The 18800-nt window shown below is 41.2% G+C and overlaps 1 protein-coding gene across 1 annotated transcript in view; it reads left to right on the forward strand.

The window, feature by feature from the left end:
* The window catches only part of LOC137619508 (protein SHQ1 homolog), a 183787-nt gene that overhangs the window by 59907 nt on the left and 105080 nt on the right, over positions 1–18800 (forward strand). Inside the window, exon 4 of the mRNA XM_068349600.1 lies at positions 15174–15319. Within this exon, the coding sequence (XP_068205701.1) occupies positions 15174–15319 (146 nt within the window). The remainder of the gene's footprint in view (positions 1–15173; positions 15320–18800) is intronic.

The following is an 18800-nucleotide window of genomic DNA, read 5'->3' on the forward strand; positions in this document are numbered from 1 at the left end:
ACTCACTCAACTGCGCTTGGAACTCATCATGCTGCATGGCTTGCAGCTCCTTGAGTTCCTCGGTGGTGAGCTCTTCATGATGCTCATCAACGAGTTCGGCGATGTCATCTTCATCCACCTCCAGACCCATGGACTTGCCAAGGGATACAATCTCTTCGACGTCTTCCTCGGCGGCAAGCACAGGTTCATTCTCAGGGCCAAAACCATTGAAATCTCTGGGAGCAACAGCATCAGGCCAAAGCTTCTTCCAAGCGGAATTCAGGGTCCAATGAGTTACTCCCTCCCAAGCCTGACCTATGATCTTTAAGCAGTGCACGATATTAAAGTGGCTCCTCCAAAATTCACGCAAAGTTAAGTTGGTGCTTTGCGTGACATAAAAGCACTGCTTAAATAAGTGCTTGGTGTACAGCTTCTTAAAATTAGAGATGACTTGCTGGTCCATGGGCTGGAGGATAGGGGTGGTATTCGGTGGAAGATACAACACTTTGATGAATTTGTATTCGTCGATGATATCAACTTCGTGTCCGAGGGGGTGAGCGGGTGCATTGTCCTAACAAAGCAAGCACTTCAAAGGCAAATTCCTCTCATGAAGGTACTTCTTGACAGCAGGGCCGAAAACTACGTTTACCCATTCCACAAAGATATGCCGAGTAACCCAAGCCTTAGAATTAGAACGCCATAGAACATGTAGCAGGTCTTTATTAATTCTATGTGCTTTAAATGCCCTAGGGTTTTTGGAATGGTAAACTAATAAAGGCTTAAGTTTGCAGTCGCCGCTGGCGTTGGCACAAAGCGCAAGAGTCAACCGATCCTTCATTGGCTTATGTCCAGGCATTTTCTTCTCTTCGGCGGTAATGTACGTTCGACTGGGCATCTTTTTCCAAAACAGACCGGTTTCATCACAGCTGAACACCTGCTGCTCTACGTAGCCTTCCTCCGCCACGATGCTTTCAAACTTTTTAATAAAGACTTTAGCAGCCTTGGTGTCCGAACTCGAAGCTTCTCCATGCCGAACAACTGAATGAATCCAGGTCCGTTTCCTAAATTTCTCGAACCAACCTCGAGACGCCTTGAATTCTTCCGTCGTAGGATCGGCTGAACTCTCCCCCGCGTCACCCCCAGAGCCCGCCGCCTTCAAGTCACTGTAGATAGCGCTGGCCTTCTCACAAATGATCGTTCCAGTGATCGTATCGCCAACAATCTCCTTGTCCTTGATTCATATTAACTAAAGGCGTTCCATCTCTTCAAGGGTAGGGCTACGACGTTTGGAAATAATCGTGATCCCCTTCGAAGGTTTCACTGCTTTAATGGCTGCCTTCTGTTTTATGATCGTCCAGATCGTAGACATATTCCGGCCATATTGTTTAGCCAGATCACTAACACGTACACCTCGCTCATACTTTTCTATTATTTCTTGCTTTAGTTCTAATGAAAGCATTGACTTCTTCCTTTTCTCACCACTACTACTACTTCCTGAACCGAAACTAAGCTTTTTAGGACCCATGATTACAAAACAGAAAACAACACATGAAAAAGGAAGATAAAAAACACTATTAATAACAGATTGAATAGAGAACAACCACACGATGCATACGAGATGAGAGGACTGATCAAGGTGACGCTCGATTGGCGTCCCTCCGATGTGCTGCCGTCTAGCGCCGTCAACAACAAACCACGGTTGACGCTTTCGAGAAAATTCCACGCGTACGCGTATTGTTTACTTCGTATGTTGGAGCAACACTTTGGGTGTCGAGATAGAAATTTGGTCGAATTTTACTTCGGATGTTGGAAAATTCGTATGTTAGGACATTCGTATGTAGAGGTTCCACTGTAAGTTTTTCTCCAAGGTTGTATTCAGGAACCGTCAGTTTGTATTATTTCGGAACTTAGGCAACAAAGTCATTATCAATATATTGCTTTATTACAAAATATCAAAAAAATATGAGAAAATAGATGTACTGTATACTGCATAAACATCTAATATGTCATAGTGTTGTCTGCTATGAAACCACTAGTTGGCATGTTTGCTTGTAGAAGGGGGTTGACGAGTCATCAGCTGATTACTAAAAAAAAAAGATAATTTGCTACTGTACTTCATTAAATGAAGGACAATATTAAAATATATTGATTTATTACATACGAATGATAATTGTAGGTTTATGTTTTATGTCTCTTGAGTTTGAGTGCTTGTATGTCATTGGTTGAGTGTTTGAGGGGTGTCAAACTCCCCTATACAACTTTTTCTTAATGTTAAGACGCAGGGAGATTTTGGGAGGCACTTTTAGTGAAAAAAGGTGCGTCTTATGACACAGGAAATACAGTAATCGTAATTTTCTAAATTGCAATAATGCTTCTGAAACTACATTCAGGAGATGGAATTGATGCAAAGAGCATAGCATCATCTGCATAAGCAACAAGTTGGTTTTCTAGGCCAAACCACATGTCATGTGTATATAGTATGATGAGTAATAGTCCAAGAACACTACTCTGAGGAACACCAGATCTCACATTTCTATACTCACTATGGTGCCCACCAACAACAACTCTTTGTGATCTATTACTTAAAAATTCAATAATGATGCTAAGAAAAGACCCACCCACTCCCAACTATTTGAGTTTGAAAACAAGGGCCTCATGATTAACACTGTCAATGGCAGCTCTAAATTCAAGGTCAATCATACAAACATCCTGACCACAATTAAGGCATTTCTGTACAGCGTTGGAGATTGTGAGAAGGGCATCACATGCTCCAAGGCTTTTACAAAAACTTAAATGCAAACTAGGGACCATTAAGTCTTTTTGCCAAAAGATGTTCAAAAACTTTAGATGATATGGGAGCTATGGAAATGGGGTGGTAATCAGTTGGACTTGTGCTACCACAAACACATTTACATAGTAGAGTAACATTACCCATTCTCTACCAAGTGCTAAAAGCTCCTCTTCTTGCTAACTTGAGCAAAATAACTGATAACTTGGGAGCTATGAAATCTGCAATTTTTATAAAAAAAAAAAAAAAAATACCATTTGGGTCTCCAGGCTTTTCAACCGACCAGTATTGCATGCAGCGTTTCTGTGTACATGCTTTCTAAGGGAGTTTGGTAAAGCATTCTGGAGTGTTGATAAATAGCTATGCTTCCATTTACTTGCTTCTACGATGAATCATTTACATGGATCCTCTTCATGCAAGAGCTCTTTTGAGAAAGTTGTCACATTGTAGAGATATTTGCATGATTTTCCCGGGTAAGAATACAATTTTAACAAATAATTCAGTTGACAGGGAGTTGGTGTAAGGATAGTGTGATTCCTACCTCATGATAGGGATGCAAGGTTTGTTGCTATTGCATGTTTTGCTCAGCCTATCAGCTGAACAAGAAACTTTTAGTTTCCCCCAAGTCCCAGATTGTCGGGAGCATTTGAGAACACTTTCCAACATATCTGGGAATTCTAGATATTTACTTTTTGCCACCCCATTTATTCTTGTTTCACTGATTACTTGGCAATCGGTAGATGACGTTGAGGCTCAGCATGACTTCTATCACCCCTTGTGAGCACATGCCTACTGTATCCGGACCAGATGTTTTGTATTTCCATGTAGGGGGAAATCGGCCTAAAGTAAGCTGTGAAAGATACTGTGCAGCCAGTAAACCAAGTTTTCATTTAGGACTTAGTCTGAAATTCACAAGATTCATTTAGACTTGAGGAGCTTTTAGAAAGTGCAAGTCCTTTTGAACTGTTTACAAGTTTATGGATTGCTCTAGTGATCACAGTTAAATACTGGCGACAAGCGGAACCATCCTCTACCATCTTAAGCCTTGCTAAGCAGGTAAGAACAGTATAACTTTGCCTGTGTCACAAGTCATTCTGGAGGATAGAAGAGCTCCATCTCCTTGGTTCAGGAATGTATGTTTAGGATCTAGATTTCAGCCACTCACAACGTCAAGAACTTTTTCATTGCTTTCCTTCAAGAGGTTGTTAAGAGGAACCAGGACAACTTACCTTTTTTTTTCGGATATGACTCTGTAACTATTTGTATAGCAACGGAAAGAATAAGAGAGGAGATATGAGGACTGTTTTTTCTGACTTCATTTGACAATTAGAATTACTCTTCTTTACATGAGGAGACGAAAGAACTATTCTGGATTTGAGCGCACGATGTCCAACATATTGGATTTTTTCTCAGTTTTCAGGAAAAACCTGCCAGCGTATAGTTACTAAAGGTAAGAGTCTGGTATCAATAGACAGTCTTTCTCTGGATATCTGTTACCTGGGCTCAATGGTAGTTACTCAAACAGATCATGTTGCAAACCTAGCTTCCTGGAGGGACAAGAAACTTCTCGTCTAAGGCTTCGGTCGTGACACAAGTCAAATGAGAAGGAAGATGGAATGGCCTTTGTACCTCTGTCTTCTTCCCTTTCTTTGGGATGAAACATTCACTCAATTATTTTCTGGATTGGATGCTATACAGCAGGGGTGGCCAACCTATGGCGCATGCGCCAACAGTGGCGCATTGCACGATTACAAGTGGCGCACTATACCCCATAGATAATTAAAAAACCAAGCCCGCTCATAAAAAATACCAAAAATACTACTGATTATTACAAAAAAATACGAAAATAATTTAAGGGGACCTTCAGCTATGTCCTGCATTTTTTTCTTTTAGTTATTCAAAATACACCATTTCTATGTATGTGTTAGATTTTAGACACATATAATACCTTAATCATATACCAACGTTACAGAATACATTGAAAAAATCATATTACTACGAGAGGCCTTTGATAGTCGTTTTAGTGATTTTGCTGAAGAAGATTGCATGCTTGCATTTACAAATTCATATTCACTTACTGAATATAACATTCTGAAGATGCCTAGTAATATACAGATGGAGCTTATTGGTCTAAAAGCAAATTCAGTGCTGAAGAGTAAATTTAATGAATTTGCCTCACTCCCAAGTGCATCTGAAATGCTTATTTTTGGCAATTATAAAGAAGTGAACATTTTCCAGAATTTAGAAAATTTACCCAAAGTTATGCCTGTAGCTTTGTAACAACATACAGATGCGAGCAAATATTTTCATCCATGAAAATGTTCAAGAAGTGAGGTCGCGACTATCCGATTCAAATCTGAACTGTCTGTTGCTCTCAGTTACTAATTTACCTGCTAGTATTAAAGATTTAGTGAAAGCAAGGCAAAGTCAAAAGTCTCATTTAACATAGTTATGTTTATTTTTCCTGCATGTAAAATTACTTTTCTTTAAAACTGCTAATTATGTTCATATATTTTTATTAGTACTTTCAGGAATAACTAATGAATATTATCAATGCAAATTCAGTGTCAATAAAGTAGGTACACTTTACTTTGTATCCATGTTAAATCATTTCCTTTACAGCTGCTACATCTGTCCGCGCGCACACACACACATTTATATATATATATATATATATATATATATATATATATATATATATATATATATATATATATATATATATATATATATATATATATATATACAGGTATATATATATATATATATATATATATATATATATATATATATATATATATATATATATATATATATATACAGGTATATATATATATATATATATATATATATATATATATATATATATATATATATATATATATATATATATATATGTATGTATATATATATATATATATATATATATATATATATATATATATATATATATATATATATATATATATATGTATGCATAAAGACATATATATATATATATATATATATATATATATATATATATATATATATATATATATATATATATATATATATATATATATATATATATATATATATATATATATATATATATTTATATATCATATTATTATTATATGTATTAAAGCCAAATTGAGAGGGGTTTAAAGTTTGTGTGGCGCATCTGAATTAGAAGTGAAAAAAATTGGTGCATGGTAAACAAAAGGTTGGCCACCCCTGCTATACAGTATGCAGATAAGCCACATGATTGAGCAACTTTTCTTAACAAATAGGTTTTGTTTTGAAGTATCTTCTCCACCCTCTATAATGGGGGAAGGATGTCCAAATGTATGCAACCCATTTCTCATAATGACTCTACATTCTGACTTAATGTCCTTCACACGGATATAGGTTTTTCCATGACTGTCTACCAGTTCTTGGTAGTGACGTACCCTAACACCTGCCACATCTTTAGAGCCAGGTCATTAGGAGGTTGACAGGAGTCCTCATTTTTGTTCCTACCCTAAGTGCTTTGACATTCTAGGGAAAGTAAACAAGCCAGTTGGTTATGGGGATTTTCTCCCTCCTAAGGATAAATCTATTAAAAGATGAGGGTTTGTATCCAAGTAGGAACAGATCACAATTATTTTCAAGTAATTTGTATTTTTCAATATTAATCTTACCCGATGATCATGTAGCTGTCAACTCCATTGCCCGACAGAAATCTACGGTCGGGATACGCCAGCGATCGCTATCCAGGTGGGGGTGTACTCAACAGCGCCATCTGTGGTCAGGTACTAAAGTACTTCTTGTCAACAAGAACTCAATTTTTCCTCTGTCGTGCCGCCGGCAAGACCTACTTGGATACGCTGTTGATTTTGGAGTCTTTTGTTCACGATTTGGTGATGTATTTGCTCTAAAGTTTAGCCTTCGCTGTTTAGGAAGCTTTATCCTTAGCTTAGCAAGCTTTTGGAATTAATTTGATTTATTGGTTAACGAACTTTGCTTAATTTTGGAATTCCCCCTTGACTACTTCTAAATTCAAGATGTCTGACCATTCCCAAGTTCCTAAATACAGGCAGTGTAGTGTTAGGACTTGTACTAGGCGTCTTCCGAAGGCCTCTATAGATCCTCACACCGTATGTTCCAATTGTAGGGGTAAATCCTGTCAATTGGAAGATCGATGTGGGGAATGTGCTGGGCTTTCGGAATTCGATTTTAACGAATTCCTTAGATATGCACGTAGGTTAGAGAAAGAGAGAGATAGGAGGAGTTCTTCTCGTTCTGTGGATTTTTCCTCTCCCCATGCCCCTCAACCTTTTCCTTCCCCTGTGGTGGTGACTCCCGAACCTGCTACGAGTGCTCAGCCTGCAATGGCTGATATGTTGCGTGCCATTCAGGCTCTCGGTGAGAAGGTGGAGTCGTTGGTTAGTGACTGCAATCAGCTCTTGGCAGATGTCAGAGAGCTGAAAGCGAAGAGTGCAGTGGGAAGTGTTAGTGCTAGTGATGTGCATAGTGTCAGTGTCAGTGTTGCGCATGAGGGTACATCTGTGCGTGCCAGTCGTCCTCCCAGTCCGGGACCTCTTGCAAGCTCCCAAGCCCAGGGGAGAAGCAATGTCGAAGGACCAAAGGGTTCGGCAGGCCTTGATCGGCGCACGGATGTATCCTCAGTGGTTGCGGACGTATCTGTTAAGGATCGTCCCATCCACATACAGACGAATGAGCCCTTACATTCCTCGTCTGTGGAAGAGGTTTCCAGGAGGAAACGGTGGACCAAGGTCTCACGACCGCTCAAACGTAAGGTCCCTTCCGAGCTAGTCCAACGGCCCAGGTGTAGCCACTGGGTCAGTTCGGACTCGCCACAGTCATCTGATGACTGCACACCTCCCAAGAGAGGTAGAGTGGTCCCTCAACTGGCTACTGCTCCGTCTGTTGTTGCTCCAACCACAGTAGACCCTAAGTGGTCCATGCTGCAGACTATGCAGTCTCAGCTTGCGGCATTCATGCAGGAGTATCATGCCGAGAAGGTTAACACCTCTCCTGTTAACCTACAACCCGCAGAGGTTGTGCGTTCAGCAGATACTGCGGCTGCCTGCTCCCACACCCCACCTGTGAGAGCTCCTCCACCGATGCGCAGTCCTCCCTGCCAGACGCATGTTCTTGCTGCACCATCTGCTAACATGCGTGAGCTGCCGCATCAGGAGTTGCCGGGTTCCAGCACTATGCGGCATTCTCCTCAGCCCATGCAGCATGCTCTGCAGACCTTACAGCATGCTCCGCATACCATGCAGCATGAGCCGCAGACCTTACAGCATGCTCTGCATACCATACCGCATGCTCCTCAGCCCACCGCAGCCCCTCCCACACACCAGCCCTCTGCTTTTGTTGTTGCCAGCTCGCAGACTGTCCAGCAGAGGCATGATGTTGGACCCGCAGGTACGCATGCACCCGTTCTGCAGGATTCAGCCGTTCAGCTTGCTGCTCTGCCTTTGCCACTCACAACTCATCTTTCGGATGATGATGTATCGGATGATGAAGCTGCTCACCTGGATGAACCTCACTCTGATGTTGAAGGACACAAGTCTTCGCCACCCTCCTTAGACTTTCGCAAAGTCCTTGCCTTGTTCAGGGACTTGTATCCTGAGCATTTTGTGTCTGCAACCCCTCGTTCTCCTCCCTCCGAGTTTGCTCTGGGCATGCAGTCTGCTGCGCCTGCCTTCACCAAGCTTGTTCTCGCCAGATCATCTAGGAGAGCTTTGAGGGTTATGGGGGACTGGTTGCATTCCAAGAAGCAACTGGGAAGGACCTCTTTTGTGTTTCCTCCTCCCAAGCTTGCTTCTAAGTCGAGCGTCTGGTATGCCACGGGAGAGGAACCTGGCTTGGGGGTTCCTGCCTCTGCCCAGGCCGACTTCTCAAGTCTGGTTGACTCTCCCCGCAGGTTGGCTATGAGGCGTTCGAAGATCTGCTGGTCCTTTTCCGATCTAGATCATCTGTTGAAGGGAGTCTTTCGTGCCTTCGAGATATTCAACTTCCTCGATTGGTGTTTGGGAGCCTTTAAGCAGGAAGACTTCCCCTTCAGATAAGGACTCGGCCATGCTGATCATGTCTAGCATGGACAAGGCAATTCGGGATGGGTCTGGTGAACTTGCGGCTTCGTATGTATCAGGAGTCCTCAAGAAGAGAGAACATCTTTGCTCCTTCTTATCTGCTGGTATCACTCCTTGCCAGAAGTCAGAGTTGTTGTTTGCTCCTCTCTCCAAGTGTCTGTTTCCGGAGGAGTTGATTAAGGGGATGGCTGCCTCACTTATCCAGAAGGATACTCATGATCTGATGGCTTCTTCTGCACGTAAGGCTAAAACCTTACCTTCCGTGCCTAGACCCTTCCGCCCTGCAGCAGTTGATACACCTGCTTCTAGGTTCATCCCGCCCTTTCGTGGCAGAACCTCCAGCAGAGGAGGTACCCGTGCAGACAGTCACCGTGGCAAGTCCAAGAAGGGTTCCAAGTCCGCAAAAGGCAAGTTTTGACTGCCTTCCTCTCCAGACAGCAGTAGGAGCCAGACTCAAGACCTTCTGGCAAGCTTGGGAGAGCAGAGGTGCAGACGCTCAGTCTGTGAAGTGGCTAAGGGAGGGATACAGAATTCCGTTCTGCCGCAATCCCCCTCTAGCTACGTCTCCCATCAACCTCTCTCCCAACTACAAGGAGAAGGACAAGAGGCTAGCGTTGCAACAAGAGGTGTCGCTCTTGCTACAAAAGGAAGCGGTGGTCATAGTCCGGGATCATCAATCCCCGGGCTTTTACAACCGTCTCTTCCTGGTAGCCAAGAAGACAGGAGGTTGGAGACCGGTGCTGGACGTCAGTGCTCTCAATGCTTTTGTCACCAAGCAGACGTTCACGATGGAGACGACGAAGTCGGTCCTAGCAGCGGTCAGGCAGGAGGACTGGATGGTCTCGTTAGACCTGAAAGACGCATACTTTCACGTCCCCATCCATCCAGACTCCCAACCTTTCCTAAGATTCGTCTTTGGAAAGGTTGTGTACCAGTTTCAAGCCCTGTGCTTTGGCCTAAGCACGGCACCTCTTGTGTTTACCAGACTGATGAGGAATATTGCGAAATTCCTTCACTTGGCAGACATCAGAGCCTCCCTCTATTTAGACGACTGGCTTTTAAGAGCTCCCACAAGTCGTCGCTGTCTGGAGAATCTCAGATGGACTATGGATCTGACCAAGGAACTGGGCCTCCTGGTCAATTTAGAGAAGTCCCAGCTCGTCCCATCCCAGACCATTGTCTACCTGGGTATGGAGATTCAGAGTCGAGCTTTTCGGGCTTTTCCGTCGGCCCCAAGGATCAACCAAGCCCTAGAATGCATCCAGAGCATGCTGAGAAGGAACCGATGCTCAGTCAGGCAGTGGATGAGTCTAACAGGGACACTTTCATCGCTGGCCCTGTTCATCGAGTTAGGGAGACTCCACCTCCGCCCCCTTCAGTATCATCTAGCTGCTCACTGGATAAAGGACATGACGCTAGAGACGGTCTAAGTTCCTGTTTCCGAAGAGATGAGGTCTACTCTAACGTGGTGGAAGAACAGCATTCTTCTCAAGGAAGGTCTACCTTTGGCTGTTCAGACCCCCGACCACCGTCTCTTCTCGGACGCATCAGACACGGGCTGGGGTGCGACATTGGACGGACAGGAATGCTCGGGAACATGGAATCAGGAGCAAAGGACACTTCACATCAATTGCAAGGAGTTGTTGGCGGTTCATCTGGCCTTGATAAACTTCAAGTCCCTCCAGCTAAACAAGGTGGTGGAGGTGAACTCCGACAACACCACAGCCTTGGCTTACATCTCCAAGCAGGGAGGGACTCATTCGAGGAAGTTGTTCGAGATCGCAAGGGACCTCCTCATTTGGTCAAAAGATCGAAAGCTCACGCTGGTAACGAGGTTCATTCAGGGCGATATGAATGTCATGGCAGATCGCCTCAGCCGGAAGGGTCAGGTCATCCCCACAGAGTGGACCCTTCACAAGAATGTTTGCAGCAGACTTTGGGCCCTGTGGGGTCAGCCAACCATAGATCTGTTCGCTACCTCGATGACCAAGAGGCTCCCGTTGTATTGTTCTCCGATTCCAGACCCAGCAGCAGTTCACGTGGATGCCTTTCTGCTGGATTGGTCCCATCTCGACCTGTATGCATTCCCACCGTTCAAGATTGTCAACAGGGTACTTCAGAAGTTCGCCTCTCACAAAGGGACACGGCTGACGTTGGTTGCTCCCCTCTGGCCCGCGAGAGAATGGTTCACAGAGGTACTGCAATGGCTGGTCGACGTTCCCAGGACTCTTCCTCTAAGAGTGGACCTTCTGCGTCAACCTCACGTAAAGAAGGTACACCCAAACCTCCACGCTCTTCGTCTGACTGCCTTCAGACTATCGAAAGACTCTCAAGAGCTAGAGGCTTTTCGAAGGAGGCAGCCAGAGCGATTGCCAGAGCAAGGAGGACATCCACTCTCAGAGTCTATTAGTCTAAATGGGAAGTCTTCCGAAGCTGGTGCAAGGCCAATGCAGTTTCCTCAACCAGTACCACTGTAACCTAGATTGCTGACTTCCTGTTACATCTAAGGAACGTAAGATCCCTATTAGCTCCTACGATCAAGGGTTACAGAAGTATGTTGGCAGCGGTTTTCCGCCACAGAGGCTTGGATCTTTCCACCAACAAAGATCTACAGGACCTCCTTAGGTCTTTTGAGACCTCAAAGGAACGTCGGTTGTCCACTCCAGGCTGGAATCTAGACGTGGTCCTAAGGTTCCTTATGTCATCAAGATTTGAACCGCTCCAATCAGCCTCTTTTAAGGACCTCACATTAAAAACTCTTTTCCTCGTGTGCTTAGCAACAGCTAAAAGAGTAAGTGAGATCCACGCCTTCAGCAGGAACATAGGTTTCACATCTGAAACGGCTACATGTTCCTTGCAGCTCGGTTTTTTGGCTAAAAACGAGCTTCCTTCACGTCCTTGGCCTAAGTCGTACGAGATCCCAAGCCTGTCCAACTTGGTGGGGAACGAACTGGAGAGAGTACTTTGCCCAGTTAGAGCTCTTAGGTACTATCTAAGAAGGTCAAAACCTTTACGAGGACAATCAGAAGCCTTATGGTGTGCTATCAAGAAGCCTTCTCTACCAATGTCTAAGAACGCAGTTTCTTACTACATCAGGCTTCTGATTAGAGAAGCACATTCTCATCTGAAGGAAGAAGACCTTGCTTTGCTGAAGGTAAGGACACATGAAGTGAGAGCTGTGGCTACTTCAGTGGCCTTCAAACAGAACCGTTCTCTGCAGAGTGTTATGGATGCAACCTATTGGAGAAGCAAGTCAGTGTTCGCATCATTCTATCTCAAAGATGTCCAGTCTCTTTACGAGAACTGCTACACACTGGGACCATTCGTAGCAGCGAGTGCAGTAGTAGGTGAGGGCTCAGCCACTACATTCCCATAATCCCATAACCTTTTTAACCTTTCTCTTGAATACTTTTTATTGTTGTTTTTGGGTTGTACGGTCGGCTAAGAAGCCTTCCGCATCCTGGTTGATTTGGCGGGTGGTCAATTCTTTCTTGAGAAGCGCCTAGGTTAGAGGTTGTGATGAGGTCCTTTAGTATGGGTTGCAGCCCTTTATACTTCAGCACCTAAGAGTCGTTCAGCATCCTAAGAGGACCGCTACGCTCAGTAAGGAAGACGTACTTAATAAAGGCAGAGTAATGGTTCAAGTCGACTTCCTTACCAGGTACTTATTTATTTTATGTTTGTTATTTTGAATAACTAATAAAATGAAATACGGGATACTTAGCTTCTTTGTTAACATTTATGCTGGTCTCCACCCACCACCCTGGGTGTGAATCAGCTACATGATCATCGGGTAAGATTAATATTGAAAAATGTTATTTTCATTAGTAAAATAAATTTTTGAATATACTTACCCGATGATCATGAATTAAAGAACCCGCCCTTCCTCCCCATAGAGAACCAGTGGACCGAGGAGAAAATTGAGTTCTTGTTGACAAGAAGTACTTTAGTACCTGACCACAGATGGCGCTGTTGAGTACACCCCCACCTGGATAGCGATCGCTGGCGTATCCCGACCGTAGATTTTTGTCGGGCAACGGAGTTGACAGCTACATGATCATCGGGTAATTATATTCAAAAATTTATTTTACTAATGAAAATAACATTTCACATCTGAAACGGCTACATGTTCCTTGCAGCTCGGTTTTTTGGCTAAAAACGAGCTTCCTTCACGTCCTTGGCATAAGTCGTTCGAGATCCCAAGCCTGTCCAACTTGGTGAGGAACGAACTGGAGAGAGTACTTTGCCCAGTTAGAGCTCTTAGGTACTATCTAAGAAGGTCAAAACCTTTACGAGGACAATCAGAAGCCTTATGGTGTGCTATCAAGAAGCCTTCTCTACCAATGTCTAAGAACGCAGTTTCTTACTACATCAGGCTTCTGATTAGAGAAGCACATTCTCATCTGAAGGAAGAAGACCTTGCTTTGCTGAAGGTAAGGACACATGAAGTGAGAGCTGTGGCTACTTCAGTGACCTTCAAACAGAACCGTTCTCTGCAGAGTGTTATGGATGCAACCTATTGGAGAAGCAAGTCAGTGTTCGCATCATTCTATCTCAAAGATGTCCAGTCTCTTTACGAGAACTGCTACACCCTGGGACCATTCGTAGCAGCGAGTGCAGTAGTAGGTGAGGGCTCAGCCACTACATTCCCATAATCCCATAACCTTTTTAACCTTTCTCTTGAATACTTTTTATTGTTGTTTTTGGGTTGTACGGTCGGCTAAGAAGCCTTCCGCATCCTGGTTGATTTGGCGGGTGGTCAATTCTTTCTTGAGAAGCGCCTAGGTTAGAGGTTGTGATGAGGTCCTTTAGTATGGGTTGCAGCCCTTTATACTTCAGCACCTAAGAGTCGTTCAGCATCCTAAGAGGACCGCTACGCTCAGTAAGGAAGACGTACTTAATAAAGGCAGAGTAATGGTTCAAGTCGACTTCCTTACCAGGTACTTATTTATTTTATGTTTGTTATTTTGAATAACTAATAAAATGAAATACGGGATACTTAGCTTCTTTGTTAACATTTATGCTGGTCTCCACCCACCACCCTGGGTGTGAATCAGCTACATGATCATCGGGTAAGATTAATATTGAAAAATGTTATTTTCATTAGTAAAATAAATTTTTGAATATACTTACCCGATGATCATGAATTAAAGAACCCGCCCTTCCTCCCCATAGAGAACCAGTGGACCGAGGAGAAAATTGAGTTCTTGTTGACAAGAAGTACTTTAGTACCTGACCACAGATGGCGCTGTTGAGTACACCCCCACCTGGATAGCGATCGCTGGCGTATCCCGACCGTAGATTTCTGTCGGGCAACGGAGTTGACAGCTACATGATCATCGGGTAAGTATATTCAAAAATTTATTTTACTAATGAAAATAACATTTTCCTAACTATACAAATCTAAGTCCTGTAAGATACACTTCTTGCCTGAACCACCATACAAATCCTAGGTTTAAGGTCAAAGTGGATTGTCAGTGTGGTGGTGGTATGGGGCCATTGCTTCCCCGCCACCTCCCAATAACTACTGACTCTTCATAAGTTTAACTGCCAAGTTCTAGCTATGGTGAAAACATGCTCCTATTAAAGGACTTTCAATCATTTGTGGTACATTAGGACACTGTACTGTATTAACATAGGTAAGATAGGCTGAAGTTGGTTTATCATTAGCATTGCATGACTAAAGCCACCCAGATGGGTGTACTAAATTGAATTGGGTATAATGGGAATAACTGTTTCCCTATGTTAAAGCTGTGTTTCTTGAGAATATTTGCTTATCACTATGTATCTCGTGAATTCATAGTTGGTGTACTGTTGCAAATACTATTCATCATGAAAATTGATTTTCATTTGGATGTGACCATCATTCAATTGTGTTTCTTATATATTTCTATAGTGTGAATCAACTTAATCATGTGAGTCCATTATGATTTCTGTGCACAGTCTTTGGTTGTGAGTAACTTTAGTGTTCTTTGACTGCTGTGTACACTGTAATGTCAAATGTAAGTGGGTATGCATGAAATTTAATTAAAGGGTCTTTCCACAAGTAGAAGAATAATAAATTAAGCATTTCAACTCTACAGTTTACTTAGTCATTTACAAAATTCTTTTTGGTTGATTTGGTGTTAATGAAATTTTTTTAACCTAGACCTGAAAACATTTTAGTAATGGGTTGTTTCTGTTAACAAGTTCCCTAGTCTACAAAAGGACTTAATTATTTAGAAATGTTACTCTATACTGTACAGTACTTGCATTGCATGCCATACTGTCAGTAAAAGTCTTATATCCTCGTATATTTGTAGAAATATTTTTTTCAGGTCAAAATGAGGATTCAGGTGATGAGGATAACGATGCAAATTGTGACTGGTCTTATTATCAAACTTTGCCTGATGAAAATATTGTGATTGGAGGGCACAAATATGGATTTGCAAACACTTATTCAGGTGTCTTCACAGCCCTTCAGGTATGTATGATAGACAATAAGAATTTTAGAATTGCTAAATGATGGTATACTGTTAATCTTTGAATTTTATTATTGGAGGGATAAGTTGAGAATCATTCTATAATAACATTTCTTTATTTTTCCTATGCACCTGATGTAAAGAATTGTTTTACTGCATATTTAACTTGCTGTGTTAGGCTGATCATTAAATTCAAGCTTTCATGTTCAGGATTAGCATCTAAGGGGAAATTTTGTCCTATTTGTTGGTCCCTTTTATCTCTCTTGTTAGTACTATTATCATCTTTGTATTCTAAATGAAGGACTTTTTTCTTTCACTTTTGGTGACTACCAGTTTAATTTTGTTTTATAATTTTTGACATAACATAATTTTCATAGTTGATTTCATGTAGCTTCATTACAACCCAGTCATGCATATACAGTAGTTGTGCCCTTCTTTATAGCTTGTCAATGAATATTAAAGCACAAACATAATAGAGATGTATAGATTGTTTGTACTTTGTAAAAAGTTAAATATATTTTATATATGGAATAGGTACAGTATAGTGATACAAACATAATATAGATGTATAGATTGTTTGTACTTTTTAAAAAGTTAAATATATTTTCTATATGGAATAGGTACAGTATAGTGATACTTTTCTCAAATGAAACGGTACAGTCATTTCATCCAAAGAAACAAACGTCAAAACACACCAGCCTAAGATCTTAACATCCAAACAACGCTCATATCATAGTGACATATTTCATAACTGTTGAAACTTTTTTTTACTAAACAAAGTCAGATGCTTAAAACTAGTATACACCTGAATTCAGTCATAACAAACTGAACAATAACGAAAATCTTTAGACAATCTGTAATACTCTAGACACCTGTGCATAACTGGAGGTATTATGCAGAACATTGTAATATACTTTAAGTATTGGCAATCATATAACCAAAACATTAAAGAATTATTTCTAATTCTCGTGGAATTAGGATAAATTAATTTTTTTCCAAATGCCTTGAAAAGGGAGAATTTCTTTTATCATTAATTTTTTTTAACGATAATCTATAACTGTTCATTGCCATTTGTAGGTACCTCAGAAAAATGAAGCCCATATGTATATGTACCTATATTAAACATTTCAAGGATATCCAGTAAACTCTCGAGTAAGAAAACATGAATATGAAATCAGAACCTTGGGATTCTAAATCAAACACTCACATCATTGCCAAATCTATTGAAAAATTAAGTAATCAGCTTAGTAGGTCATATATACAATATTCATTTATGCTACAAAATGGAGAAAATGGTCATGATAAGTAAATTATACAATTATCATTAAACTTGAAGGTAAAAAATTTTACCATATAGGTTACTTATAGAGTAATACTGACTGTGCACAACTACATATGTACAATATTTTAGAATCACACCACATTGAATGGAAAAAATATTTTGGTTTATAGTAAAATATAGAAAATAAAGCAAGCTTTTGAAAAAAAAATGATTTCTAATCATCAGTAAAACAAATAAACATGAAAATGTAGATTATTATAGAGTAAGTGAGCATGTATATCCGATGGCGACAAACCTCATATATAGCTGCTCCGCTGCCTCGTAGTGATGGGGTAAAAAAAAAGGATCGAGCATAGTTCTGTGATATTACGTCTCTTGTTTTTTATCATAGTCTCATAAGAGGAGTAGATAAACAAAAGAGGTTAGATATTTCGTAAAGGGGGATGGTCGAAAGATTTTGAAGAATGGAAATGTAAAATTACAGTGTGAGGGTAGTAGGATTTGAGCTTAAATTGTTTAGTGTATTTTACTCTGCTGGCCCGGAGGTGGAGGGAGCCGGTAACACGTGCCACCAAAAACATTGGCTGCAACACTGCTGTATGGATGCATTTGCAAAGAGAATTGCTGCATTCACAATAATCGTTGAGAATGTCTGCTCTTATTCACCAATGATCCATATCAGTTGGCAGTACATATAGTACCAAGTCCACCCAGCCATCCCTTAAAACACCCTCAGACGCAACTAGGTGCTCTGTTATAGCCAAACGCAGAATCAAGAATGATGCACTTAGCAGCACAAAGTATTTCCTACCCCTTTTCACAAGCAAAAGGAGAGTTGTCATGTGTCTTAAAATCTATTCATTTATATTGTATTGAAATTGTTTCCAAGAACTAAATATTTATCATCTATTTTAGAGGGAGGCAATATATATTCATGTGCGTGAATATCATCATCATCATCAATCATCATAATCTAGATACAAAGAAACTTTTAGTCCCAGTAATGTTAACCGTTTCATGATGAGGGCCATCCTTCTGGTGAATACATGTGGTGGAGTCCTGATCCCTAATCATAAGGCACTTAAACTGATACACCTTTAATTCATTGACAAACTGAAGCATTTCCTTGAATTTAGTTGAATCAAAATGTGAAAATATGCATCTGAGAGGTCTGTCGAGAACGTCCAATCATTTTGTTTGATCACTCTTAGAACTGTTGAGGGTGTTTCCATGGTGAACTTTGTAAGCACTAAACTTGAGGGCAGAAACATCTAGAAATTGTCTCCCCCCTGTTGAGCTTTTTGGGTACCAGGAATTCTTCCTCTACATCCTTCGCTAAAAGTTTCTCAATTTCTAGTTGCAGTACTTGAGCTTTTGTTATATTGCTTGTCTCTTTGATAAAGGCAGGTTAGTAGGTAGCAGTATTTGGTAGCCTTCTTTGACCATAGCCAGTACTATCGGTCGGGCTGTAGCCTTTCCCAAAAGGGGAAGAAGTGAGACAGTCTTCTACTTACAAATTTTGGTTGAAATGACTATCATTCTGTTCTATGAGAAGGTTTTCAAGTTTGGTTGGAAATACTTCTGGAACATCTACTGTAATGGAATTGTGATGTGTTATCTCTTGAACGAAAGGTTCTCCTTGTTGGCCTATCGTAGCTTGAGAAACCTGACCTGTGTGTGGGAGGTTTGAGTTTGATATTTGGGCCTCTGAGACTGAACCTACCATAGAAGTACTGCACACACTGTTCTCTTCTCGTAATCACACATTACACAAAGGCTGATAAACGCTTCAGTGGTCCCATCTGATACTGCTTTATCTAGGAAAGTCAGTTAATCTAAAATCTGATGACCAGCAAATTTCTCTTATATGAGATTAGAAATGACCCCTATACTTGCTCGGATCAAGACTGGTTACTAAATCACCATCCAAAGTGAGTTCAGTTAACCAATTAGTCTTGTACAATCTAGCATGACCATATATTAAAACACTAAATGAGAACCCGAATCCTGTCTTTTTCTGAATCCGATATAACAATTCCATGAAGCCATCCATAACTAAGTTAGAGGGTTGAGGTGTGTGAACTATCTTAGAAGTAGTCCCTTTTTCTTTGGTAGAATAAAATACTTCTGAACTTAATCATCTTTTTAGGGTACATCTTGGCAATAAGGTTACACAAAGATTGGAAAGGGGATACATCCTC

The sequence above is a fragment of the Palaemon carinicauda genome, chromosome 26 (assembly GCF_036898095.1).
Source record: "Palaemon carinicauda isolate YSFRI2023 chromosome 26, ASM3689809v2, whole genome shotgun sequence".
NCBI classification, from domain to species: domain Eukaryota; kingdom Metazoa; phylum Arthropoda; class Malacostraca; order Decapoda; family Palaemonidae; genus Palaemon; species Palaemon carinicauda.